At 57.2% G+C, this 25,678-nt stretch overlaps 2 protein-coding genes across 7 annotated transcripts in view; one reads left to right on the forward strand and one right to left on the reverse strand.

The window, feature by feature from the left end:
- DHRS7B (dehydrogenase/reductase 7B) overlaps positions 1-5,645 on the forward strand; it is a 35,007-nt gene extending 29,362 nt beyond the window's left edge. For 2 of the 4 annotated variants that reach the window (XM_032499055.1, XM_032499056.1), the window contains 4 exons: positions 990-1,206; positions 1,740-1,832; positions 3,386-3,538; positions 4,507-5,645. In XM_032499055.1, the coding sequence (XP_032354946.1) occupies positions 990-1,206; positions 1,740-1,832; positions 3,386-3,538; positions 4,507-4,712 (669 nt within the window). In that variant the 3' untranslated portion in view covers positions 4,713-5,645. Of the gene's footprint in view, positions 1-989; positions 1,207-1,739; positions 2,913-3,084; positions 3,227-3,385; positions 3,539-4,506 lie in introns of those variants that run through there. The other 2 variants (XR_004326738.1, XR_004326737.1) reach the window with 2 other exon arrangements.
- Positions 5,646-8,040: 2,395 nt separating this feature from the next.
- TMEM11 (transmembrane protein 11) lies at positions 8,041-19,255 on the reverse strand. 3 transcript variants are annotated; one of them, XM_032499065.1, is made up of 3 exons: positions 19,128-19,188; positions 15,650-15,754; positions 8,041-8,858 (listed from the first exon to the last, which is right to left on the reverse strand). In XM_032499065.1, coding segments are annotated over exons 2-3 (519 nt in total). In that variant the 5' UTR covers positions 15,652-15,754; positions 19,128-19,188; the 3' UTR covers positions 8,041-8,341. The 3 variants fall into 3 exon arrangements, with proteins under 3 accessions (XP_032354956.1, XP_032354957.1, XP_032354955.1); XM_032499066.1 differs by lacking the exon at positions 19,128-19,188 and adding an exon at positions 18,619-18,879; XM_032499064.1 differs by lacking the exon at positions 15,650-15,754 and having other exon boundaries at positions 19,128-19,255.
- Positions 19,256-25,678: the final 6,423 nt, after the last annotated feature.

Consider the following 25,678-nt stretch of genomic DNA (forward strand, 5'->3'; position numbering starts at 1 on the left):
TCCGTTAGCGTTCCCTGCAGGGCACGTCTGGTGCTCACAGTCCCCCTCAGCTTTTGTTCATCTGGGAAGCTTCATTTCCCCCATTCTTGACGTGTAGCTGTGCCAGATTCAGAACTCTCGGCTGACGGCTTTTCTGTCAGCAGGGCGAGCGCGTCAGCCTTCTGGCCTCCGAGTTTCCAGGGAGGAATCGGCTGCTGATCTTCTGAGGATTTCTTTTGTGTGGGGAGCAGCTTCTCTCTTTGTTCTCGGATCCTCTGCTTTTGGCCCTGTGGTGGTAACGTGTCGCAGTGCAGGTCTCGAGTTTATCCCACTGGGTGTGAACCTCCTGGACGTGCAGATGCACGTCTCATTGAACTGGGGGATTTTGCAGTGGTGGTTTCTTCCAGTGTTTTTTCCGCCCCTTTCTCGCTGTCTTCTCCTCCTCAGGCTCCCACAGGGAGCGCTGGTCCACTTGGCGTGCCCCCGGGTCCCTTAGACTCTGTTCACTTCTGTTTATTCTTCTCTTTTGGTTCCCAGGTTTGATCACTCCAGTTGCCCCTCTTCAGGTTCATGGATTCTCCCTTCTGCTTGCTCAGATCTGCTTCTGAACTCCTCTAGCGTATTTTCCATTTCAGTGATTGTACTTTTGAACTCCAGAATTTTAGAAAGTGTCTCATGAGCAAATGAATACAAGTGACCTGGCCTGAGAAGGACAGTTCCTCTCGAACCTCAGGACGCGTGCAGCCCATGGTGGCACCAGGCCACAGGGGGTGCCCTGTAGTTACATCTCACATGCCCCCTGCCCTGCGGACTTGACAGGCAGTTCAGGAGGAGCGGCGCCCAGGTCGGGGTGAGCAGAGGAGGCGGGATGCTCAGGCCACGTCTCCAGAGTGGACACGCTGCAGCCTGTCCTTCTGGCCCAGGGCCCTCCCAGGGCTGAGAAGCAGGGGCGTGTGGCTCGCCCGCCTGTCACTCCAAAGGTGTGTTTGGCTTCTCTCATACCTGACCAGGTGCAGACACACAGGCCTTGCTCGGTGACCTTCGACCTCTCAGACCCCGGGTGCATAGTGGGGGCGGCCGCCGAGATCTTGCGGTGCTTTGGCCACGTGGATGTGCTCATCAACAACGCCGGGGTGGGCTACCGCGGCACCGTCGTAGACACCAGCACAGACGTGGACAGGAGAGTCATGGAGATCAACTACTTTGGCCCAGTTGCTCTGACGAAAGGTAACAGTCTTGGTGCAGGAGGAGGAAGAGCAGTGGCACGGTGCGCTCCGGTCTCCCTCGGGCCCTTCATCCCAGACCTGCCCCACCCTGCCCCTGACCCTGGAGTCGGTGTTGTCCCTGCAGCCCCTGGTGGCTTTCTCCAGGCTCTTAGCTGCACATTCTGTGTCTGCCTCGTGGTTTTCCGTCAGGATTTGGCGTCAGCGTCATCTGCACCGTGGGGCCTCTGCATCCTTTCACTGTGTGTGTAACCCACAGAGCGTGCGGGTGTCATGATGTTCAGCCACGGCTCTCACTCTAGGGAGAGGCCCTCCCTGGAAAGGGGGACTGGCGGACGCCCGTAGTGGTCGGGGTCCCGTCTTCACCTCCCTGCTTCCTCCCTCCCCTCCTGCCTGCTGGGCGCGGGGGCCCTGAGTCCAGCAAAGCAAGGCCCCCTCCACGGGGGCTCTCGCTGCTGTTCACCCCTCTGCTCTGGCAAGCGTGTGCACAGCTGCGTGCACTCGGTGCGAGGTGGTGACCTTCTGCCCTCTCCCCAGCGCTCCTGCCCTCCATGGTGAGACGGCGCCAGGGCCACGTCGTCGCCATTAGCAGCATCCAGGGGAGAATCAGCATCCCCTTCCGGTCAGCGTGTGAGTACTTCCTGCACCTCCTCCATTTCTTGGCTGATTTCCTGATGATGAAACAACACACTTACTGTCCGGCCTCCGGAGCAGAGTGCCCGGGTGCAGATCCCAGCTCCACACCTTACGCACCTGCGACCTTGGCCAGTGCTCCATCTGCTCTGTCCCCAGTCCTTGTCTGCAGGGTTCCAGCCTGGGAGGGGCCTCTAGGAGGAGACTGACTGACTGTGAGTGTGAGTGCAGGGCCACAGTGGACGCGGCAGACGGGGCTCAGCGTCGGCCTTGGGGCTTCAGGGCAAGGACGCGCTGTGGTCTTTGTCCGCACTTGGGTCTGGCCTCACCGAGTTCTGTTCTCTCACCGTGACTGCATCTGGCACACTTGGCTGGTCGAGCACCTGTGATGAGCAGGCTGGCCCGTCGGCCAACCCAAGGGTGCTGTCCCCCACTTCCCCATACAGTGGGGCACGTGGGATGGTCCTGGTGGCCTGATCAGTGCCCAGGAGGGCCGAGTCCAGGGCGACGGTGATGGTGGTCAGGTCGGCACAGCCTGAGAGCCATGGGGCCCTGCCATGTGTCAGGGTGTGCTCACTCCTCAGCTTGCAGCCTGGGCGCCGGCCCCAGGGAGGCTCGGCAGTGAGTCCAGATGCTGCGGGAACTGCCACATGACTTGCTGGTGTCTGGGCTGCTGGGCGCCCCTTTCCTCAGGCATGCGCGGGGTCTGAACCTGAGGATGCGCTGTCGGTGGGGACGCTGTGTGTTTTCCAAGAGGGTCCTCACAGGGTCACTCTGTCCCCTTGGACGCTGTGTTGGGAGGCTGTCACTGACGATCTGAGGGCTCTTCAGGTGCAAGGCCACCCTGTTGAAGTCGTCAGAGGAAACCCGCAGGGAGTGGGCGTGGGTCTGTGGTCCCCCCCCCCCCCGCCCCACCTGCAGGGATGTTGCTGGAAGCACAGTGTCAGTGACAGAACCTGGAACAGCCCACGAAGACAGTCCCGGGGTCTGTGACCTGTGACCACGAGGAGCGGGGCTGCATGGAGGCCGCCAGCCGCCTGCAGGTGGAGAGTGGCTGGCAGGACTGACGCGCCCTTGGTGTGGATACACGGGGACTAGAGCGTCCTGGGCAGCCCTGGAGGCGGCGCTGGGGGCCGGAGGAGCCCTTTCACTGTTTCACTTCCTTCTGAATTGTCTGAACGCTTTACCCAACAGGCATTACACTTCTGTTTTTGTTTCTGTTAACTGAGAATAATTTCACACTTCAAAGCTGCAGGAGCTGTGCACACAATGCCCGTGGACCCCCCATGTTCCCGGCTGTGAGCGTGTTACTCCTGGTGCGTGTGCGCGCGCACGTGCGCACACGTGGAGGTTTCCTGAGCCCCTTGAGAGGCGGCGCCCCTTCACTCCTACGCAGGTGGGGGCGCTTGCCCGGCTCTAGACGTGAGTGGGGCGGCCACACCCTGGCTGGCCCTCGGACGCCGTCCCGCAGAGGGACGAGCGGGCTGGAACAAGCGTGGGCGTGCCCCACCCGCCCACTCACCTGGCTCTCTGGCCACCGACCTGTGCAGATGCGGCCTCCAAACACGCCACCCAGGCGTTCTTCGACTGTCTGCGTGCTGAGCTGGAGCAGTGTGACATCGAGGTGACCGTCATCAGCCCCGGCTACATCCACACCAACCTCTCCCTGAACGCCATCACTGCCAGCGGGGCCAGATACGGAGGTGAGGCCCTGGTCTCGCTTTTCTTCTGTAAAAAGCTGCCTGACGACTCTGTGGGCACCTTCACTTTAATCTGGGACATACTTCCTAAAACCAGAGCGCACGTGGGTGGTGGTCACCTGTACTGGTCTGACCTCCACCACGACCGTAGCCGAGGCTACGAGTACCCCACGAGCCTGCTGTCAGTGGTTCAGTGAGTGATCCCCGGGCGCCACCCCCCCCCCCCCGTGTGCCTGAGAGGGGCTGACCTCAGGGCCCTGCGGCAAAGAGCCGGTCTACAGGCAGTGCCGACTGACCCGCGGGCACAGCGGTGGGCCAAACGGCCTGGCCCTGTGCAGGCTTAGGCCGACCAGAGACCCCCACCTGGGCGGCAGCAGAAACCACACAGAGGCATCAAGCTGGAGAGGTTCATCCTCGTTTACCCTTAGAAGAATCTTTTGTAAAAATCCACTGGTGGCGCTTAAAAATAAGCGGTGATCAGAAATCCCCGTTCCTCTGTTAACAAGAAGGGTGAGAACAGATCCCGCGAGGACTCGCCGTGGCCTCTTTGCTGCTGACGGTTCCCGCTTTGCTGGCAGAACCTTCAGACTCCTAGGGGCGCAGGAGCCTGGGCCGCTAACCGGTCCGACCCTCCTTCTCCCGCCACGGCTTCTAACCAAAGCTTCCTTCTTGCCACTCGTCCAGGACACTTGTGCCCTGGGGAACGTGGACCTGTGTTCCTCAGCCTGCACTCACTCTGGTGAGCGCGCCCGACCCACCACACCACCCTCCCGCTCGCAGGCCCTGAGGCAGGTGCGCTGCCTCCTGCCTCCTCCCTCAGACTGCGGGACCGGATGGCGGGGGTGCCGCCCCCTCCCGACTTGGAGGAAGCTCCTGGTGGGGACCCAGCACCCAGCCCGATGGCCCCATCGGCTCGGGCCTTGTGACGGGGGCCGCAGCTCCCAAGCTCAGTGTCTCTCGTTGTGTTTCAGTTACAGACAAGACCACGGCCGAGGGCCGCAGCCCTGTGGAGGTGGCCCAGGATGTCCTGGCTGCCGTGGGGAAGAGGAAGAAGGACGTGGTTCTGGCCGGCCTGGCACCCTCCCTGGCTGTGTACCTGCGTGCTCTGGCTCCCAGCCTCTTCTTCAGACTGATGGCCGCCCGGGCCAGGAAGGAGCAGAAGCCCAAGCACTGCTAGAGCCGCAGGGCAGGTGCTGTGGGGCCTAGACTCCTGCCCTCAGGTGGGGACGGGGTTGGGGTGCTCTCCTGCAGGCCCCTGGCCAGGCCCCCCACCCGACAGGGAAGGGAGCCAAGAAAAGCCTTTCCCCAGGGTGAGGGGTCACCGCTCAGGGAAAGCTGCACAGCCGGTTTTAACCCCTGGACATAAAGGAACGGGCAGTAGGAGTCACGGCCCCGCAGGCAGGCTCCCAGGAAGCGCTTCCGTCTTGAGAACTGCAGACACCCTGCTGTCCTGACCCAGTTTTTACATCTGATCTGCGGCGCCCGCGGCAGGGTCCCCCCCCAGTGCTGGGGGGACGGCTGCCGTACTCACGTCCATCTCTGCTGCCCCACAGCCCCTTGTTCAACACGGTGAGCGGGTGGGAGGTGATGGGTCTTTACACGTAAGCCAGGAGATGCTGGCTTTGGCCTCGTTTCTCTGCTGACCCCACCCGCAGCCCTGTGGTCAAGGCACTGCTCCAAGCAGATGAATTTTCTAAGGAGACAGCAGCCTTTGCGGAGAGGAAAACTGCATGGTCTCACATGGTCTCTGGAAAATGAGGCGCAGCACCTGGAATTCTCTCTAAAGCAGAGTTCTTGGGGCCTGGCGGACACAGCCCGTTAGCTGTGGCTGTTGGAGTGTAGTCAGAAAGGGTGCCTGCTTCCACTTTCTGATTTATTAAAAATGCGTGGTTGGGGTTCACTGAGTGAGTTGACTTCAGTCTCAAGTTGAGGGGGAAACTGACGGGAGATTGCGGGTCTAGTGTGTGGGCCTCCCCGAACTGGAAAAGAAGTCTCCGGGCACATCACACTGGCACCTTACCCTGCGTCCTAACTCTGGACCCATGGAGCTTGTATTTTCAGCAGCTGCCCCTGAAATGAAAATGGCCAAAGCTGGCCTGTGTTTAGGGTGCGTGAGCCTCTTGCATCTCCTGGGAGGACAAGGGCTGATGGGATCTGTGGGTGGACCCTCTCTCAGCCCCACAGCCGTGGTTGAAATGGGGATACAGATGTGATTTTCCACATCCACTATCTGCCTCCCTCCTGATGGAAAGAGAAAGACCTGTTTAGTTTCCCATCCGAGCTGTGAGACCAGGGGAGGGCTGGCACCTGACAGCGGTGGCCCCTCACAGCTCGGCCCAAGTCGGGGCGAAGCGGTGCCCGGCACAGCAGGGCTGCACCCACGCAGCACTGGAGGGAGCGTCTCTCCTCGGACGCTGGCTGACCAGCACTTTCCAGGTGGCCCCTTTCTGCCCACTGAATGAAGCGGCCGGCACAGAGACGAGGCGGTGCCCCTAGGACCGCAGCTCAGCAGTGCGGACTCTGTCGTCAGAGGCACCAACTTGCCGAGGAAGTGGGTTGTGGAGCTCTGGCTGTGCGCGGGGCCTGGAGCAACACAGAGGTCTCCCGGTGCCACTGGGTGTTTGTGTTTCAATCACTTATAAGAGCTTAACTGACTTTCTGAAACTTACTTTGCAAACTGTACATCCTACTGTGTAAATAGAAAATAACATAACATAGACAGGGCCACAGAACTCTGGCAGGACCCGGCCGTCTCCAAGGAGAGGAGCACCCGCACCCCAGAGGGACGGGGACCTGGGCCCAGAGTGGCCGCGATGCAGCCCCGGAAGCTGTCTTGGGTGCGCCTCCCCCCCCGACAGCACTGTTTGCGTGGGGGGCTGTTGCCTGTGGGGCTGCGTCCTGAAGGGGGTGCTGGGCAGGCGGGCCGGCATCTCGGAGGTGCTGCTCCAGTTCCCGTTTGTCTCATCCTTGAGCCCTGGGCTGGTTGAAGAGCCCGATGCTGACTGGTTCCACCTTTGGGTCAAGTTCAGAGGTCCTCTCCTCCCTGGTCTGAGCAGAAGCAGCTCTGCAGTGCTTCCTGCCAGTCAGTCTGAAAAATAACAGTAAAGGAACAGACGGCCCATCGGGTGGAGTGTGAGTGCAGGCCCGGCAGGCAGGCAGGCACGCACCAGGCCCCGCTGACGCAGCAGCTACGGGGCAAGTCCTCCCTGGCGAGGGGGCTTCCTGGAGGCCCTGTGCTGTCTCTCGGACTGGGGCCGGGCTGTGGACCCTGCAGGAGGCCTCTGCTCTCTCGGTTGGTTATTTAAGGCTGTTTCTTCAAGTGTGCACAGCAGAGGAGCAGACACGTGTCTGACGTCTACGTGGGAGGCAGCAGAAGCAGCTAAGTTGGGGGGCGGGAGGGAACCCCTCCAGACCTGCCAGTGTAGTTCCCCCCAACCTCTGCCAACCTGGGGCCCTGCTCACATGGACACCTGGGATGCGAGGTCCACTGCGGCACCATGGCCTCACCTCCTGGGCTGGGACATACAACTGAGATGGCCCTTCAGGATCCAGGCCAGTCCACCCAACAGGACGCACCCTGGTTGGTGCATCTGCTTCTGCTTCTGGCGAGGGCTTCTGCTCAGCTGACCTCAGGTGGCCACTGCTTGTCCACGTCTTGTCCACATCTAGCCACCTCCCCCGTGAAATCTGCTTTGCAGGCAGAGCACAGGACTCCCTTTCCAAATCTGGGCTGTTCACTACAAAAACACCTCCCATTCCCACCCAGCAGGCTCAGGAGGCAGCAGGCTCTGCCGTCAAGCAGGTCGGTCTGTCTGGGGTCACTGCCGGTTCACCCATGTTCCAGACCCCACCCCCTCAGCACCCAGATGAACTGTTAGTCCAGCCCCTGGGAATTAAGTCAGAGTTTCTCAAACTCTTAAAAGCTCTGGACCTCCCTCATAAAACAGCCGTCACCCCCACGTGCCCTTGACTGGCATCTGATCTTCCTGACGGAGCCTCTCAAACCAGGTGAAAATCAGCCTGGCTGCTGCTTAGAGACGGGCCCTCAGGAGAAAGTGCCGTGAGGCCCCTCAGGGGTCCTGGGATGGCTGTGGCTACGGCAGGGCCCCCTCTTCTCTGGAAGGAGTGGGGAGCGTGGGCCTCGGCTCCTGGGGGTGGGGGCTGCTCTGAGGTGCTCCCCTCAGCCTGCGGCAGCGGGCTGAACGCGGGGTCCACCTCAGGACAGCTTCAGTGCTTTAAAAACTACAGATGTTAGTTTCTGTGTCATCCTAAACCAGAATGTCTGGACAGGAGGCCCCAGCTCTCCCAGTGAAGCCAAATGGAGACCCAGTGGCCACGTCCCCAAGCAGTACTGGGCAGTGCTGCCTTGGAACGGGCCAAGGTGGGCTGGGAGGCCGCCTTGGGAGGGTCTGGGCCTGCCCATTGAAAGGCCTGCTGTGGCTACAAGGGGGAACACCGTGGTGCCCACACCCACCAGGGCAGTCATGGAGAGCAGACACCTGGGGTTGAAATTCTCATACTTTTAATGGTCAGCAGCTCCCGGCTGGCTCTGGATGGTACAGTTAACCACACTCTCAGACCCCCCCGCGCGTTCACCCCCGCGGCGGTGCTGCTTCCACCACAGCCTGCTGCCCAGGCGGCCTCCACAGCCTCAGACCCCGGTGGTCTTGGAGACCCGCATCTTAGTGCAGTGAGCTGAAAACCCCTGGTACACTTTTGACCTGTGATTCCTTTAGAAGAACAGACGGTGAGCCAGCGCCTTCCCAGGCCCCGCCGTCTCGGCAGCGCGTGCCCCGCCGGCCACGGTCATACGGCACAGAGCTCGTAGATCTTCTTTACACAGTACACCAGGGCCGCCAGCGCTATCGTGTTGTGCAGTCTCTTTCTGTGCAGGTCGTCCTTCCGGACCAGCACCACCGGGGTGGAGGAGGTGAGCGTGTGCAGGGGCAGGCGCGACAGTTTGTAGGCGTCGTACTCCACCTGGTACTTGCAGCAGGGGTCGAACTGCCAGGAGATCCCGTAGAGGGTGCAGCAGGCCAGGCTGAGCACGCCGGCTGGCAGGGAGATGTAATGGGAGTAATCCAAGGGCAGCGCCAGCGGGGTGAAGAGGCAGGCGGTGCCCGCCAGCACGGTGGTCTTGTGCAGGCAGTTGCCCACGGTGATCCAGCGCGCCGTCTCGTCACCGATGCGCGTGGGCTCGATCACGATGTACTTGTACTGGGCTTCCAGGGCCTGCTCCAGCTCGTACTCGAACTGGTCCTGAGCGTTCTCCCCGTTGTAGATCTCATGCACGATGTAGCAGTCCGTGGCCGACAGGCTCACCCTGGGGGGAGCAGGGAGAGAGTCAGGCAAGACGCACCCAAGGGAAGGGCACCACACCTCACCTGTGTTTGCACCTCCCTTACAACCCCACACATGCGGTAATGAATAGAGGACTTCCTTTCCGAGAGAATAAAATAGTGAAATGTAAGACACGCAGGGCAAGGAGTACCCCAGTCTCTACAAAGTTGGTGACCTAGTGGAGTCAGACAGACAGATCTGAGACAGCAGAGCTGCTCCCAGGGGAAAAGGATGATTTCAGCCCCGAATCACACAACACAGAGGAAAGAAGCACAAGGCTGGTGGGGGAGAGGTGCCCTCAGTTAATCAGGGCACCTGACAGTGATGCCCACACCTCCCGGCTGCATCCTGCAAACGCAGCAGCCTTGGCCTCACCTTGCTGGGCATGATGGAGAATAAACTCCCTTGGTCCTCATGGGGGACAAGCTGCACCAGGCGCCGAGCCCACCACTCAGAAAAAGCAGCCCCTTGACTTGACCAAGAAGAGACGAGGCCTCAAGACGTGACAGAAATGGATGTTCCCGCCCATTCTGCCCTTGGGGCCCAGGACTCTGTTCACTGCCGGTAAACGCTTCTCTCACCAGAAGCAGCCTGTTCACAGGAGCCCACTAGGGGCTGTGCGGCCCAACGTGGGGGACACGACCCCCTTCCCCCATCCCAGCCAAGGACAAACCCAGAGCCCATGGAAGGAAAGCAGTCTGGCTGAAGGGGCAGTTCAGGACTCTGGCTGGAAGCCTCTCCAGGGTGCACCTCCCACCCCTGGTGGGCAGACCTGCCACTCTCCTGGTCCAGACCTTCCTGGACCTCCACGCTGCTGCCCAGCATGGAGGCATCACCTAGTTCTGTCCTGCGTGTTCATGGCACCAGCAGCCCCCTCACCCTGCCTCCCAGAGGAACGTGGCTCAGCCTGTTACTCCTACCAGACCCCCAGAGCCACCTCCTGCCTCAGGGAGAAGCAGCCCTCGGTCCCCAGGTTGGTGAGACGTCACAAAGGAGATGAGGCCCAGGGGCCCCATCTGACTGCTGGTGATGACCATGTCCCCCAGTCCCCACCCCGCAAACTGGGGCTCTAGAAGGTCCCCCAGGTTCCCCCTCCCCGTGCCCCTGCCACGACCCAGTGTCCACTGAGGGGCACAGTGCCAGGAGCTCAGGCATAAGGCCAGCGGCTCAGGGGCCCGGGCAGGCACACGCAGAGGGGCCGCTGGAGCTGGCTCAGAACTTCGTGCTCAGAGACTGTGCACAACAGGGACCAGCGAAGGCTTGCGAGAACGACATCACCCCAGAACCTCCACGTTCAGGGTGGTGGAGACTGGACCGGCGGGCAAACCCTGGGGGAAAAGGACGGGGATGGGAGAGCCGGCCGCTGGGGGCCCCTTCCAGCCACTGCTCCCGGGAGGCACCCGGCAGTAGCAGCTACCCAAGCAAATGAGCCAGCAAACCCAGGCAGCAGCTGCACTCGAGGGGCAAAGCTGGCCACTCGGTGCTCTCGGGCACAGTGCTCCCAGGACCCATAGGCTGGGCTCGGGGAGCCTAATTAAGCCACAGCCCCCAGTTAAGCCGTGTGCACGGGGGAGACGCTGTTCCCAGGGGTCAGAAAGGCCTCCTTGCTCGGCACAGGGCACAGGGCCAGGCACTGTAAACGGGGCCCTGCTGTCTGGGTGGGTTGGCGGGCTGTTTCTGGAAGAGCCCGCAGACAGGGACAGAGCTCCTCGGGGGGCCTGGGAGGAGCTTCCCCACTTGATTTCAGCTCAGAGGCTGACGGGCTCTCAGGCCGCACACGGCACCTGACGAGACACCTCAGCAACCAAGAGGCAGGGCCTCGCTCCTGGCAGGAGAGCCCCGGCCCGGAGACTTCCTTTGTGCTCTCAAGTTCACGAGCAGTGGGCAAGACACAAGGGAAAGGGAGGCAGACTCACCTGTGCGTCCTGCTGACCGTAAGATCTGAGGTTGGGATTTCAGAGTGTTCTTGCCAAAACCCAAATCTACCCAAGGGCCCTGGCCTCCCCTGCCCAGCAGACCGGCCACTCTAAGTGCAGTGACAAAACAGGCCCAGTAAGAAAATGCCCCTTGAAACCCCGGCACTGGACAGACTGCTCCATCTTGGAACCACGTCAGTAGGCAGATCCCACCTCAGCCCCACCTGGTGCTCACCCAGCCCCTCCAGCTCCCTCTGCCCTCCCCTCTGCAGCCTGTGCAGAGTCCGTCCAGGCTCCCGCCCCACTGCTGCTGTCAGGGGGCTGGCACAGGGGCACATATGCGGGAGGCACTCACCCGACACACACCCAAGCCTGTGCTCCAGGGCTGCCTGGAGCCCCCATGTCTCGCTGTGGTCAGGCCACCCCACCCATCACCCACCAATCAACAGTCAAGCCCCCTCCCAGGCGTGCCTGTTCTGCTTTTAAAGCCAAGCTGGCTGCACCCAATTCAGGACAGGATGGAATGCGAGAGCTAGAGAAGCAGGTTTCCAGGGCTCCACGTGATGTACAAGGAGGCGGAGGACAGGTCCCAACAAGACACAAGCAGGCACCCCCACCCCCACCCCTGGAGGACCCCGCCCACCCTGCAAGTGCAGATTCCCACCGCACCAGCGACGGGAAACGCTGCTTCAGGAGCCAGGCAGCCGAGGGCTCCCCAGAGGGCCACAGCCACCACAGCCTAGCCACCCAGCGCCCACTATGTGCAGCCTGCCCTTGTTTCTCGGTCTCGAGTAACCCAACCAAGGAAGGAACCCAGTGAGGAGGCTGCCTTGGACCATCTCAGAGCATCACTAGCCCCCAGCCTGAACCCTGTACACAGAGCAGACTGAAAAAACAACACATAGCTAATTGGGATCCTTTGAGGCTGGGCTGCCTAAGGGTTACTTCTGCTTTTGGTTGCAGGTGTGAAATGCCCAGTAAGCGCATAGTAAGAAGAGTTTATGCTGGAAAAAAACAAACAAGGTAGCACCACTTATGGAAAAGTCTCCAAGACGTAAAGAGAAAAAAATCAAGTACCAGACAGCGACCTTTAGTGCATTTCAGAAAAAGTAACGTTTGCTTTTAGATGCACAGGTCATTTCTGGACAGATACACAAAGACCTGGAAATTATGACCCTGGGGAGGGGAACACAGTGGCTCCAGAAAGAAAAGGGGTCCCTTTTTACCAAATGACTGTAGACCCTTTCGAACCTGGCAGGTTCCCTGGAACTCATGGAATACGGTTACTCTAAACGCTTGGTCTGCGCTGAGGTCACTCTGCGCCCGAGCCCCTGACTGGCCCAAGCCCGACTGGCCCGGGGAGCAGAGCACAGCCTGCCTGGGCCCTGTGGCTGTGGCGGGTCACAGGCGCGCGAGGCTGGGCTCTTGGACCTGCCTCCCTCTCCCCGCCTGAATCCGCTCTGGCAGCGCTCAGGAAAGTCATCAGAGGAATCCCTGGGGACACTAGTGGCCACCAAGAACCAACAGGACAAATTCCACTTCCCCAGTGCTCTGGGCCCCCTGTGCACGCACCCAGCAGTCTGCCTGGAGTCTGGGCCCAGGGTCCCCCACCCCGCCGCACAGCTGGTCTCAAAGGAATCTGGGATTACAGAAGTACCCCAAATATGGGACCCCCCAAGTCTGGAGACTCCTCCAGGAGTCAGGATGCTCACAGCAGTGCCGTCTGGTGAGAGCAAGATTACTGACAAGAGAAACAGTGGAGTCACAGCTGCAAAATCACTCACTGTGCAGTGGAGGGAGTGGGCGCTACAGGCCAGCGGACACCACACACCGGCAGACATCGCGTGCACACGCGCACACATGCACACACAGCGCAGACCCTCTGCCTGCAGAGGGGGATGTGTGGCCAGGATACTGCGAGTATTGGTCTTAATCGTTTTTTTCTGAATTATGGTAAAATACACGTAAGATAAAATTTTCTACCTTAACTATTTTTAAGTGTTCAGTTCAGTAACGTTAAGTACATTCACACTGTTGGGCAACCCATCCCCACAGCTTTTTCGTCTTGCAAAACTGAAACTCTGTCCCTGTCAACCCACAGCTCCCGCCCCACCCCGCCCTCCTTTCTGTCTCCATCAGCCTGGCTGCTCTAGGGACCTCGTGTGAGGGGAATCACAAAATATCTGTCCTTCTGCGACTGGCTCATTTCACCCGGCATCACATCCCCAAGGGGCAGCATGTGCCGGAGCTCCCTTACTGTTTCAGGTGGAGTAATGCTCCACTGCCCGTCCAGACCATGCTGCTGCCCATCCACCTGTCAATGGCCCTGGTGGCTTCCACCTTCTAGCTACTGTAAATGATGTTGCTGGGAACACAGGTGTAAAACACCTGTTCAAGTCCCCAGTTTTGATTACTTTGGATAAATATGCAGGAGTGGAATTGCTGGGTCATACGGTGGTTCTATTTTTTTTTGGGGGGGGGTTAAATCGTTTTCGGGTGGTTCTATTTTTAATGTTTTGAGGAACCTCTATACTGTTTTCCACAGGGGCTGCATAATTCTTCACTCCCGCCACCAGTGCCCAGGGTCCCAGTTTCTCCGCATCCTCATCCACACTTCTGCCTCCTGTCTTTCTCACTACTACCCGCCGTCCAGGTGGGTGTGAGGTGGTTCTTGCTGTGGTCTGACTTGTGCTCTGTAAACACCAGCTTTATTGAGACAGAAACTCACCCATTTAAAGTGAACAATTCAGTGGCTCAATACTTTCACTGAGCTGTGCAACCAACACCACAATCCATTTCAGAACATCTTCCTCGCCTCAAAAAGTAAGCCCGCCACCCCCCATGTCCCTGCCGCCCGGCCCTGCTGTCACCATGCTCCCTCCTGATGGCAGTGGCCTCTCCCGGGCATTTCACGTGAACACCGTCCCACAGCCTCTGGGGCCTTTAACACCCTGTCTCCAGGATCACACACGTGGTAGCAAGTTTACAACTTCACATGTTAAAAATACATTTTTGAAGGATTTCACTTATAATTTTTAAAACTCCAAGACAAAATACCTGAGAAGCATCATCAAAGGTGCTATGCATTAAAAACAGATCAACGGTGGTTTTCTTTTGATGGTGGCCAAACAAGTGACTTTTAAATTTTATTTTTCTTCACAGTTTTCTGTATCTTTCAAAAGCAAATAACAAACATGGGTTCTTTCATAATGGGAAGATTAATTACAAATCTTTTCTTAAAAAGAAAAATCTTGTCCAATAGCCCTGTATCCCCTGGGGTAAGGAGACCAGAGAGACAAGGGCCCTCCCCAGCCAAGGGGACCTGGGGGGACCCATCTCCCACTCCGGCAGCTTCCCTGACTACAGAAGCCCACTCGGGACCAAGTCCCCTCCACCCCGGGGCTGAAGTGCCACGTGGTCTCACAGCCCTGCAGTCCTGCCGGGAAGGGAGAATTCCATTCCCTGTTCCACTCAGGCAAGCACTGGACTGCAACTACCGTCTTCTGGTCCTGCTGGAACCGGAAGAACAAAATCTAACTAGTGGAAGCACCTGCTTTAGGGCCACTTCCTAGAGCAGCCCTGGACTCACTGGCTCCGTCCAACACAAGAGGTGGATTCTGAGCTCGCTGAAGGTAATGACTGCGTTTTCATCACACACACCCCCACCCACCAGCACTGGGCCTGAATGAGACTGGTGCCCAGAAGACTCAGTGGAAGAACATCTGAAATGAATGGAGGAGGAGAAAAACAACTATAGTAACTAAGAGAATCCATGGCTGAAAAACTAAACCAGGTCCAGACTAATGAGCACGGGGTCACCTGACTACCTGCTGTCCGCCAGGCGGTGGGCCTTTCCTCTACTACCCAGCTAGGAAAACCCGCTTTGGGCTCAGGAGTCAACAAAAGCAGTACAATTCTACGCTGTAGATTTTAAAGCCAGCTAGGACAGAAAGGCACAGGGCTTGTAGCTCCAAATACTGAGGACAGGTTCCAAACAGCCGCTGACATTCTCGCTGTTCCAGAGGAAGCCACTCCCACTGTGCTCAGGGACCTGGCAGCCCTGCCTTGGGGACGAGGACACCAGAGTGGGAGTCAAGAGGCCTGGGTTCCGGTTCCTCTCAAGTCACTTGCTGGCTTCATGTCCAAGGGCAAAACCCCTTGCTTCCCTGAGCCAACTTCCTCGTGCCCCAGGAGCAAAGACCCTGGCTCCCCTAGAGCAGGGACGGGACAGGATGGGATGGGAAGAGATGAGACAGGCTAGTCATGCAAAGTGTCAGCAGCAAAGCACCACCCAGTGTAGCCCCCAAGCACTGTTTACACGTCAGTAAAATTTAAAATCCAGTTCCTCAGACACATGAGCCACATTTCAATTGCGTGACAACTGCACGTGGCCAAAGTCTCCCCTAATGGACAATTAAGATACAGGACATTTCTGTCAGCGCAGAAAGCCTCACCGGACAGCCCTGGCTCCCAAACTCTGTGGCCCATCAAGGTACTGCTGGTGCCAGGGACCCAACACAGTGGCGCTGGGAGGCTCCTGTGTGCTTGCTCCGCAGAGCGCGTCACATTTCCACCGCCCTCGCTCACTGGGCAGGCCCGGGCAGGGAGGCCAACTCAGGACACACGATCACCCCTCCCTTCTTCAGAAAGTAGGGCCTGAAGGACTGAGCCACAGAGGCAGGAGTTACTGCAGTTGGAACCCAGGTGCCTCGAATGAATCAAGGAGAACGAAAATTCATGCCAGAGGATGACCCCAGCAGACCCTAACCTACAACCCCCAACTTCCAGGGTCAGAACCTTCTGGGAACCAGGTGAGTAGGACCCCCAGCCCAGCACCCTCATGGGTCTGCATACTCACATGGCCCGTCCAGACCAGGAGGAAGGAAACACTCCACCATACACGACAGCCAGATGGGAGTCTTTCAAGAGAAATCAAACACCCCAGTCCCCGGAGGTCTCAGCTCTAAAAGGAAAGGGTCCGATCAGAACGGAGGGGAATGCCACCTCAGAAACGTGGTTCAGCTGTTCTGGGAACTAGACCCTCCACTTCCAGGACCACATCCATCCAACTCACAGATGAAAGCAAAGCATCAAAGGAGAAGGCCAAGGCCCGGGGAGTGAGGTGCAGCACGGAAAGATGTGGAAGTCATCTCGCAGGACTGGCCGCCCGAGAAACCACTGGGGCAGACGTCTGCATGAGCCAGGGGAGGGGAGGCCACAAAAAGTGATTTCACCCTAAAGCCTGAGCACTCGGTCCTCTGAACACACAAGGCCTTTAAACAGCACTGCTGCCCTGCGCCACGTCAGAACCAGATCAGAAGCATCCTCACGTGCTGTTCTCTCATCCAACCATCAGGGAGAATTCAGCGATGCCCGGGGCCCTGGGGGCGTGAGGACCAGTCGGAGGGGGGAACCCTCTGTGAGCTGGCCCAGTGGGTACCTAGTGGCAAAACACACAGGTCCTGGCACTGTGCCTTCCTAGACGGGCAAGTGTGTCTCAAAGATGCCAACAGGACGAGTGGCAATCTGTTTCGGGTGCTGGCTGAATTCTAAACAGGAATTCAGATCACAGCTCAGAGTCCGCTGTTGCTCATCAGGAACACTGTTGACTCCCTCGATCTAAGGGAGCAGAGAGAAAATCAACAGGCAAGCAGCTCTCCCTGGCTACTCCCACCCTCTCTTGCTGTGGTCCGCACGGCACTGCCCTTCCTGCAGCAATGGACATGCTCTGCATCTTCTTGGTCCAGTACATCAGCCACAGGCCGCATGCGGCTACTGAGCACTTGAAATGAGACTGGTGTAACTGAGGAACTGATTTTTTCACTTTATTTAATTTTAATTAATTTAAACTTAATTGCCACAAGTGACTAGTGGTTACTGAATTAACACAGCTCTAGACTCAAGAACCAAGGAAAGCAAGAATCCACAGTACATTCTAACCAGGACCATCGCTAACACACAGCTGGCAACAGTAATCCTTGTGGACAGTCTGGCACCTGCAGAGCCTTTTAAGTACAATGCACACTTCAGAGTTCGAAGCCACTGGCAAATCTGGAAAATCTGCCCAAAGCACTGCTCTGCTCCAGCCCCTGCCCCAAACCTGTTTCAGTTTCAGCATAAAGCAGATTCCAGCCAGGTGCGTGCAGCAACTTGGGAACGTGGTCTTACAGCGTGGAGCTGAAATCTGAGTCAGCATGAATGTGACATGGAACAAAGTCATTAAAGAGCCATAAACAGCCTACTTCAGTCACAGGAGCCAATAATTCGCTTGGGCCTCAATCTATGGTATGGGCAATCAATTAATCCAGCCTGCCCCCACCCCAAGAAAAGGCTTCCCACCCACTGAGCAGGAATGGAGGTGTGTGCCCAGAAGTTAGCTAGCTAGAGGGTTATGTTTCCATCCCCTGCTCCGTGTGGGAGGATCTGAGGGAGACCGGCCCAGGCAAACACTCCTTCAGCAAAGCCCAGCTAGGGCCTCACACAAAGGCAAACAGAGTGGTACCCCCAGCCACACCACGTTATCCAGAAGGAGGACAGATGGTGCCACCCAAACCACTAAACCAGACACCCGGTTCCCGGCTGGCACACGTCTGCGTGTCTGTGCGCGTATGCAGAGCGTTCTGTTCTAGGCCAAAGGTTGCAACCTGAACACCCAAGGAGACCAAGCAGGTAACTGCAATGAGTCAAGCTGTCAGGTGAGGAATGATGAGTGCCTGCCCTGACCAAAAAGAGCCACCACTCAGCTTCTCAAGTAGAGTTTCATGTGAAATCTTTCCATTTACAAGCACTGGCAACTAATTTAAAATCTCTTAAAATCGAGGGTCAACAGCAAAGACTGGGTACAGCCTTCGAAACCCTGGTTTGCAAACTCAGTTTTGAATTAACACCTGTCTCAAACCAAAGAGAGAAAAAAAATCCCCAATACCTAATTTCTCAGATCACCAAAAGCTTAACTTTTGCTGGCACAGCCCCCGTACGATGTCTGAGGCATACCTACTCGGCCCTTTCTGTTGTTTTCATCCAGTAAGGAGGAATACTCTTCTCTCTGACACTCAGTCTTTTCTAAACGGTGACCTCCTATTACTGAAAGATTAATGTTTGCGGTAAAAATCTTGAAAACGTTTGCTAGTTTTTAAGGCCATCCGCGGAAACCATCATGGTCACTTCTTTAACTTTTTACTGGTCTGATCTAAAAAAATACCAGATGGGAGTTGGAAAAACAAAACTATCTGCTTGCCACTCACTGCTGCTTTTCCAAGAAAGAGGAACTGAAGAATGGACACTGTTGAATAAAATGCAAGCTAAAGGGGTCTTATCAACACAATTAACCAAACAAGAAGAACGTTCTGGGCTGGGAAAATCACCTGCAGGGAACAGCAATGAACATGTGAGGGAATGAAAGGAAAAGAACAGCTCAGAGTACTTGAGAGAGAGCAAGGGGGGAGAGGGAGACAGAGAAAGAGAACTTTTCTATTTAACAATTCTCACCCCAAAAAATTAGTAATAAAAATAATCAAGCAAGCAAAAACAAAAAACAAAAAACGGAGGTCTTGCTGACCTCTGCTACACCAACCAAGTCGTGAAAAAACGGTTAGAGCAGCTCAAACCAGGTGACTCCAACATACACCCCTTCCCACACTTCGGGTGCCTGGACACCTTCTAGTGGCTTCTACTAGCTGAAACCGTTTTCCAGAAGCAAAAGCTGTAAATTCAACACGAAACACGAAACACGAAAAGTACTCCAATCTCCTCTTCTAGAAATGAGTCCTCCAAATCGACATCCACCTTGGAAGAAACAAGCTCCCAGCTCCCTACCCACACACCAACCGTTAGGAAAGGTCACTGCAAAGGACTTCCACGACAGGGGCGCTCGCAGAGAAGCCTCCCAAAGTCCCAAGAATCACCGCTGGAGGAAGCGGTCGGCTCCCGGCCCGGGAGACAATGCGCGGAGGGCTGAGGCCCCCAGTAAACGCGCGGACCGCACTTCCCTAGCCGCAGCCGGCCCGCTCCGGGAAGGCGTCCCTTCCTCCGTCCCGGGAGCCACTCCTCGCCGCGGCCGAGACAGCATGCGCGCGCCCAGGCGGGCGGAGGCTCCCGCGCGCTCGGCCAGCGGCAGCCAGGCGGGTCCCGCCGCGTCCAGACCTTGCCCGGCCCGCCCCCGCCCCTCCCCGAGCCCTCCGCCGAGGCCGCGTCGGCCGGGACTGGGACCCCGCGCGCCCGACGGGCAGACGCACCGGGGGCGAGCCGCGGGGCGGAGGCGGGGACGCCGCTGCAGCCCCAGGAGCCCCGCCAGCTCCCCGCTCCGAGCCGTCCGCAGGGAGCAGCCTGCGCCTCACCTCTCTCTGGCGCCGCCGCCGCCGCCCGGGCCGAGACGCCTCCTTCCCCACGCGGCCATCTTGGAGACTCTCCGCTCGCGAACGCCTCGCGCCGGGCGGCCTCGCGACAGCGCGCGTGCAGGAGGGAGATGTAGTCCGGCCGCCGCCCCAGACGCCGCACCAAGCGGAGGCTGGGCCTCGTAGGACTACAACGTCCACAATGCACCGCTCGCCGGAAGCCCGCCCCGAGGCCGCCTGGGAAGCGCGGGCCCAGACCGACGGCGCGGAGGGTCCACTTCCAGATTAGACTTCGCGCGTTCCCCGGCTACTGGGGAGCTTCTCCCGCTTCGTCCCTCCAAGTTCTCCGGGGGCGAGACAGACGCGGTCCCCGGCGTCCCCGCCGGCAGGCTGTTGGCAGAGAGGGTCTGGAAGAGCGAAGAGGACGAAATTAACGTGCGACCTCTGCTGAGAGACCGGGCTCCGCGGTGGAGAAAAGCCCGTTTTCGTGGGACCCCACGCACACCCTCTCCTGTCCCGCGCTGAGCCGTCGGCGAAGCCAGGTGGTGTGCTCCTCGACGGGAGCCTGCCTGGACGCTGCCGTGAAGAGTCAGACCAGGGGCTGGTTCGGGGGAATCCCTTGCAGTTCGTGAACTTGTAGTCCTCTCCTACTTTCCGCAGACAGCGTTACTGGACGTGGTAGTTTGTCCCGTAAATATCTGAGCAACTCTTATGCCGAAATCTACTTCAGATTCAGAGACGGGCTGAAGCACAGCGCCCGCTCTCGGCCCCCAGATGTGGTGGAACCGGGGAAGCCGGGGCCGGAGAGCTGTCAGGTGTAGAGGCGACTCTCCCATCACTGAGGATTCCTCAGGGTTACCTCCTAGTTCACATTTTACAATAGTCTTGAGTGCCTGAAATCCTCTCCCAGGCCCTCGTTACCTACAGGAGGTAATTCAAGCTCCTTAGCGCAACCTGGAAGCCTCTGTGAGGTTTGGAGTTCGCTCACCTCTCCAGCTTCAACTGCCTGGTGCAGGCCGGGTTAGCAAATCCAGAGGGTTCGTAGGGTCCCAGGTGTTCTGCACTGTGCATAAAACGCCTTTCTTTCCCAGCCATCTGTCCCTCAGCAGGACCTGCCCTTCCTGTGGGGTCTGAACCCCACCTCCAGGTGCCAGAGAGCAGCACCACACGGTTAGCATGTCGCCTGGACCAATGTGAAGAATCAGAGAGTTTCCAGGTTTTCTAGAACAGCTGGGTTTGAAGCATGGATGGAGGCTGGATCTAGGGCTGCTTGTATATCCTTTGTTTCTCAGCCCCCTTGTTTGTAAATCCTCTCTGAGGACTGCTGTGAGTGTTACATAAGATGGTACTTGTGTGTAACAGCACACGGGTAATGGTCACAGCCGATGCTTAAGTCAGACCAAACCCTGTTCTAAATATTTTAAGTGATTTAATGCTTTTAAGTTTTCTCAGCAGCCCTATGAAAGTGATAACTGTTATCAACATTCTCATTTTGCAAGTGAGGAGGGCCTGAGTGGCGCTAAGATTGTGGCCAGTCGGGATTGGAGCCCGAGCTGTTTGGTTGCAGAGATGTGGCTGTGCTCCGGTGACTCTCAGGAAGAGTCAGGTGGTGTCTAGGGCACACAGGGAAGTGAGCAAACAGCTGTGGAGCTAGGGCGGTCTCCCCGCACTGAACTTGTGACAGGCCATCTGCCTCAGTCTGCTGACTTGAGCCAAGACCCCCAGAATTCGCCTCTTGCTCACTGCAAGTGCACAGATGTCTTCTGGAAGGTTCACAGGCAGGTTGATTCCCTGGACGTGTGTATCTGAGCTCCCACTGAAGGCACAGCCTGGATGGTGAGCGCTGGGATTCCCGTGGAGACTCCAACAGACCCCTGAGAGCTGGCAGAGAGTAGCCAGCAGGAACGGTGGGTCCTCGCTGGTCTCCAAAATAACCTGCCCCTTCTCTTACCACCCTTTATATTCATTCTTAGAGCAAATGACTCGTGTGCACACTCAGTGCCTGGTACTCTTGGGCACCAGAGTCACAGCATTTAGTGAGACAAATGCTGTCCTGGTCTCATGGGGTTTCCAGTCCAGTGGATAAACAACTGATAAGAATTTTCAGAAAATGATAAATACTAACAAGAATCTAAGCAGGACAGTGTAATAAAGTGACTTGGAGATTACAGGTGGCTAGAGGCCTTTCCAGGAGGTCACATTTGCCTGGGACCTGGAGAGGAGTGTGCATGGAGGGAGAGCCGGAGATAGAGCATGCTGACCCCGTGGTGGGACCAGGAGACGGGGAGACATGCTGAGTTTGCCTTGGGTTAGTCATTTCCTCTCTGAATTTCAATGTCATCAGCTGTAAAATGAGGGTAATTTTATCTTTATTAGTCAGTGTCTAATTAGGAAAAAAAAAAATCCACCCTGGGTATGTCAGAGAGAAGAGATTTAATCCAGGACATTGTTTAATGTGGGTGTTGGGGGCCGGAGAAGCAAGGGGGCAGCGAGGACATCCTCAGGCTAGTAACTGGAGGAGCAAAAGGGAAGAGAACGTTTCCTGGAAACTGAGTCTCACAGCCTGAGCAGGAGCTGGAGCCGCACTCGCTGGGGGCATCACTGACCGGTGCCGCCACCACTGTGGCCTGAGCGCCACCAGAAGCCCCCCTGTGGTGGCTTTCCCTTCCTCCTGTCTGCTGAACCTCGCCAGTGCCTCCCAGTCGGCAGGAGGGTCTGGGAAAGGCAGTCTAGGGGCTCCCGCTCTGACTGCTGGGAAGAGTTACAACAACATGGATGGACTTGGAGGGCACTATGCTCAGTGAAATGTCAGACAGAAGGACAAAGTGTGATATCACTTATGTGTGGAATTTTAAAAAGACAACAAACTATAATGACTATAACAAAAGAGAAGCAGACTCACAGACAAGAGAACAAACAAGTGGTTCCAGTGGGGAGAGGGAAGTGGGGAGGGGCAACATAGGGGCAGGGGATTAAGGAGCACAAACTACTATGTATAAAATAATCTGCAAGGAAATATTGTACAGCACAGGGACTATAGTCAGTATCTTATAAGTGGAGTATAACCTTTAAAATTGTGAATCACTGTGTTGTACACCTGAAACTTAGATAATATTGTATGTCAACTATGCCTCAAAAAAAAAAAAAAAAAAAAAAAGGAAAAAAGCTCCTTTTACCAAAGGCTGTGTGCTCTGCATGATCCTCTGTCATGCTCTTCTCTGTCGGTGCATCCTGGCGCCCACATAGACCTGCTCAAGACGTCTGGACACTCCACATGTACGTGTACGTATGTGCATATATGTGCACTGAAATTGCAGGAGCCAGAATCCCGGTGGTCGTCTACTGTTTCAGAAAGCACTGTCCATGTGCACGGAGTCCTAGGGGAGGGCTTCCTCTAGAGGACGAGCTGGGTCCAAAAGTGTGGGCAATGTTTTTTTTTTTAAGGACAAGTTGAACATCTTTTAATATTCTTTTTTTAAAATTGCAAAATGTAGCACACTTACAGAGAATTATATAAAACATTTGTCCAGTAAAATGAATCATTATGAATGAATCTCCAATAACCAACAAGTAAACCAGAAGAGAAAACAGACCCCCACCTTGGACCATCCCCACTCAGGGCACGTCGTTTGATTGTGTTGCCAAACTGCTCCAAGCTCCCACCAGCAACATTATATGAGGGGGTCAGGTAAGGAAGCATCAGCCTTCCTGCCTGGAATATGGATGTGATATCTGGAGGGCAGCAGACATTTTGTGACCACAAGGCAACAAGCATGAGGGCAAAAACCAAAGCTAAGGATGATACAGAGAGAAGATGAAAAGACCCTTCAGTGACATCTTCACACCTTGGCACAAAGCCTGGACCTTCCTCCTCTAGACTTCATGATGTGTAAGGTAGATGAAATGTCACTACAAGTTGGGTTTTTCTGGCATCTGACCACATGTCTAACTAAAACATAGCTACATGACAAGGAAGATTAGACAATGACAATATCTGGTGGAGGAATGTCTCAGGTAGAGGGCACAGCAAGTGCAAAGGCCCTGAGGCAGGGACAGGATGTAAAGAGCAGAAAGGAAGTGAGAGCAGCTGATGTGTGATGACCTGGAGGGACATTGGTGAATAGGGGCTGTCCCTTGGAACCACTCTCTCCTGGAATCTGCCCTGACCCCTCACCTGCCTTCCCGCCCCCAGCCCCCACCGGCCAGTCATTTCCCCACACTCCAGCCACAATAATTCTTTTAAAACAAACATGACCATGACACTTCCCTGCTAAAACCCTTCAGTGGCTCCCTGTAACCCTCAGCAGAGAGTTTGAATGCCCTACCCAGTCCTATGTAGAGTCGAGGTGTCATCAGCCTGACAAATGACTCGCGAGGCTCCAGAGGCAGACACAGCACATGAAGCGCCCCTCAGCACCAGAGCCCGCCTGCCTCCCCGGGCGGGACCTGGGCACCAGTCCCCTGCCTCCGTCACTCTGCTTCCAGCGGTGGGGGAGGAGGGCTGGGAGGGGAGGCGCCACCTTTGGAAAGCCTCTGTCCCCTTCTGCTGACAGTACTACCAGGAGGCTAGAAGTGCAGTCCATGTGTCCAGGGAGGACAGGAAACGGATTCTGAGACAGGCCGCCCTCCGGCGTTTCCCTGTCTTTGCTCACAGCCTCCCCAGAGGGATACCCATTTCTGCTCATGGTCTCTGAGCTCTTGACCTCCACCAGCAGCACCCTGGGATCTGAACAGGAATGAAATGGTGGGGTGGGGACGGGATGGCCTTGGGCGGGCAGAGGTCCCACTGGAAGAAGGAAGGCAGGAGCAGGAGACAGCTCAGGGCAGCCGGGCCCCCAGGGTGGGTGTGGTGGTGCTGAGCGCACCTGGCCCGAGCCTGGTCTCTCTGCTGTCCTCGTCCTGTTTCTCTGTGGCTGCAGCTGCGGAGGAGTCTGCACACTTTCCGCAGCTCCTTTCCTGCCACGTGGGCCTGACCAGGCTTTTCCTCCAAGCAACACCTCAGGGACCTGTGTCCTCTACAGCCAGCAGACTCACTGTGCCCAGAGCCATGCCAGCAGCTGCTTTCAGGAGCGAATGTGCCAGACAGGGCCTTGGGAGCCCCTGGTCTCCATGGCAGGGTTGGGGGCAGGCAGGTGCAGCCCTGTGTCCGCAAGTGGACACAGTGAGTACCCGGCAGCACCTCCCACCTTCCCACTGGCCCAGGCTCACCTCATCTCTCCCACTTCCAGCTACACTGGCACCAAAGGTGCTGAAAGGTGTGGCTTTGTCTACCCAGAGCCTCCTCCCCGCTGTTCCACCCCTTCACCCATTCACCTGTCTGTCTGTCCATCCAGGCATCCACTGACAAATACCCTTGAGCCTTGAGTACGTGCCAGGCCCAGATCTCAGCAATGCTGGGACGTCAAATGGGACAGAACAGAGACACCTGTCTGCTGGCTGTGAGTCGCAGACAACAAACGACAACAGATGATAAGTGAGACAGTGAATGAGTGAGTCGTGTGCCATGTAAGGAGGAAGCAATGATGGGGAAACAGAGCAAGTGTGGGTCAGCAGTGGGGGCAGGTGGGAGCGCTCCATGGCCCAGGGGGCTTCACAGCTGGGAGGTGGGACTGGAGACCACAGGGCGGCTTCTGTGGGGCCTGTGGGCTGCTCCCTCCCACCCATCTTCTAGTTTTCAAGCCCGATATCCCTCCTTCAAGAGAGCCCTGCAGGGCCCTCCATGTCGGGGCCCCCGCCCACGTACCCCAGCCGCCTCACATGGAGCCCTCTTCCTGTGGGTGTGGTTTCTTGGTCCCTCCCGCACTGGGTGTCCCTGGGGTCGAAGCCCCATCTGCCTCCATGGTCTCGTCCTCACTGACCACACGATGGTGTTCAGTGTGGGAGGGGGTGGCTTTCTGCGCTGCAGTGTCTCCCCCCTCAGCTAGGAGGGTGATCCCTTGCCAGGCGTGCTGGGAAATTTGAACAAGGCGACCTGGGTTTCCACCGTGTCCACACACTTGCTAGACAGCAGGTGAGACGCCAACATGTTCTGATGCCCCGACACCCCTTTTTCTACATTCCAGAACGGCTGTGGGGAGGCCGTGTCAGTACCTTCCCCACCCAACGTGGGCGTCAGACCACCTTCGGGGAGAAGCCCCGACCTCGAGTGCCCCACCCTCCCCCTAATTCAGAAGAGCCACCTTCTTGCTTCACAGCCCAGTGCCCCGCCCCCCGCCCGCCAGCATGCCCACTGGGTGAGGATGTGGTGCCCTCAATGGTCCCTGAGCTGACGGCTGCTCTCAGCCTTTGCTGTGGATGGATTGCTCCCCACAGGCAGGAATCGTCCTTATTATTTTGTCTCAACTATTTGTCTACTGGCCCCAGAGGCCCTCCTCTCTGATCACAGAGCCCTCCCCATTGATTTGGTGTGGGGGCCCTGGAAAGGGTTCTGGCAGCTGGTCCACAGCAGCCCAGTGGCCACGGCGTGGGTGCCACTGTCCCTCCGGCTTCGTCTCGCCAGTGCTCCCCCATCTCCATCTTCCCGGCGGTTTTCTGACCAGTAGGCTTCTGATCAC

The sequence above is a fragment of the Camelus ferus genome, chromosome 16 (assembly GCF_009834535.1).
Source record: "Camelus ferus isolate YT-003-E chromosome 16, BCGSAC_Cfer_1.0, whole genome shotgun sequence".
In the NCBI taxonomy this organism is placed as follows: Eukaryota; Metazoa; Chordata; class Mammalia; order Artiodactyla; family Camelidae; genus Camelus; species Camelus ferus.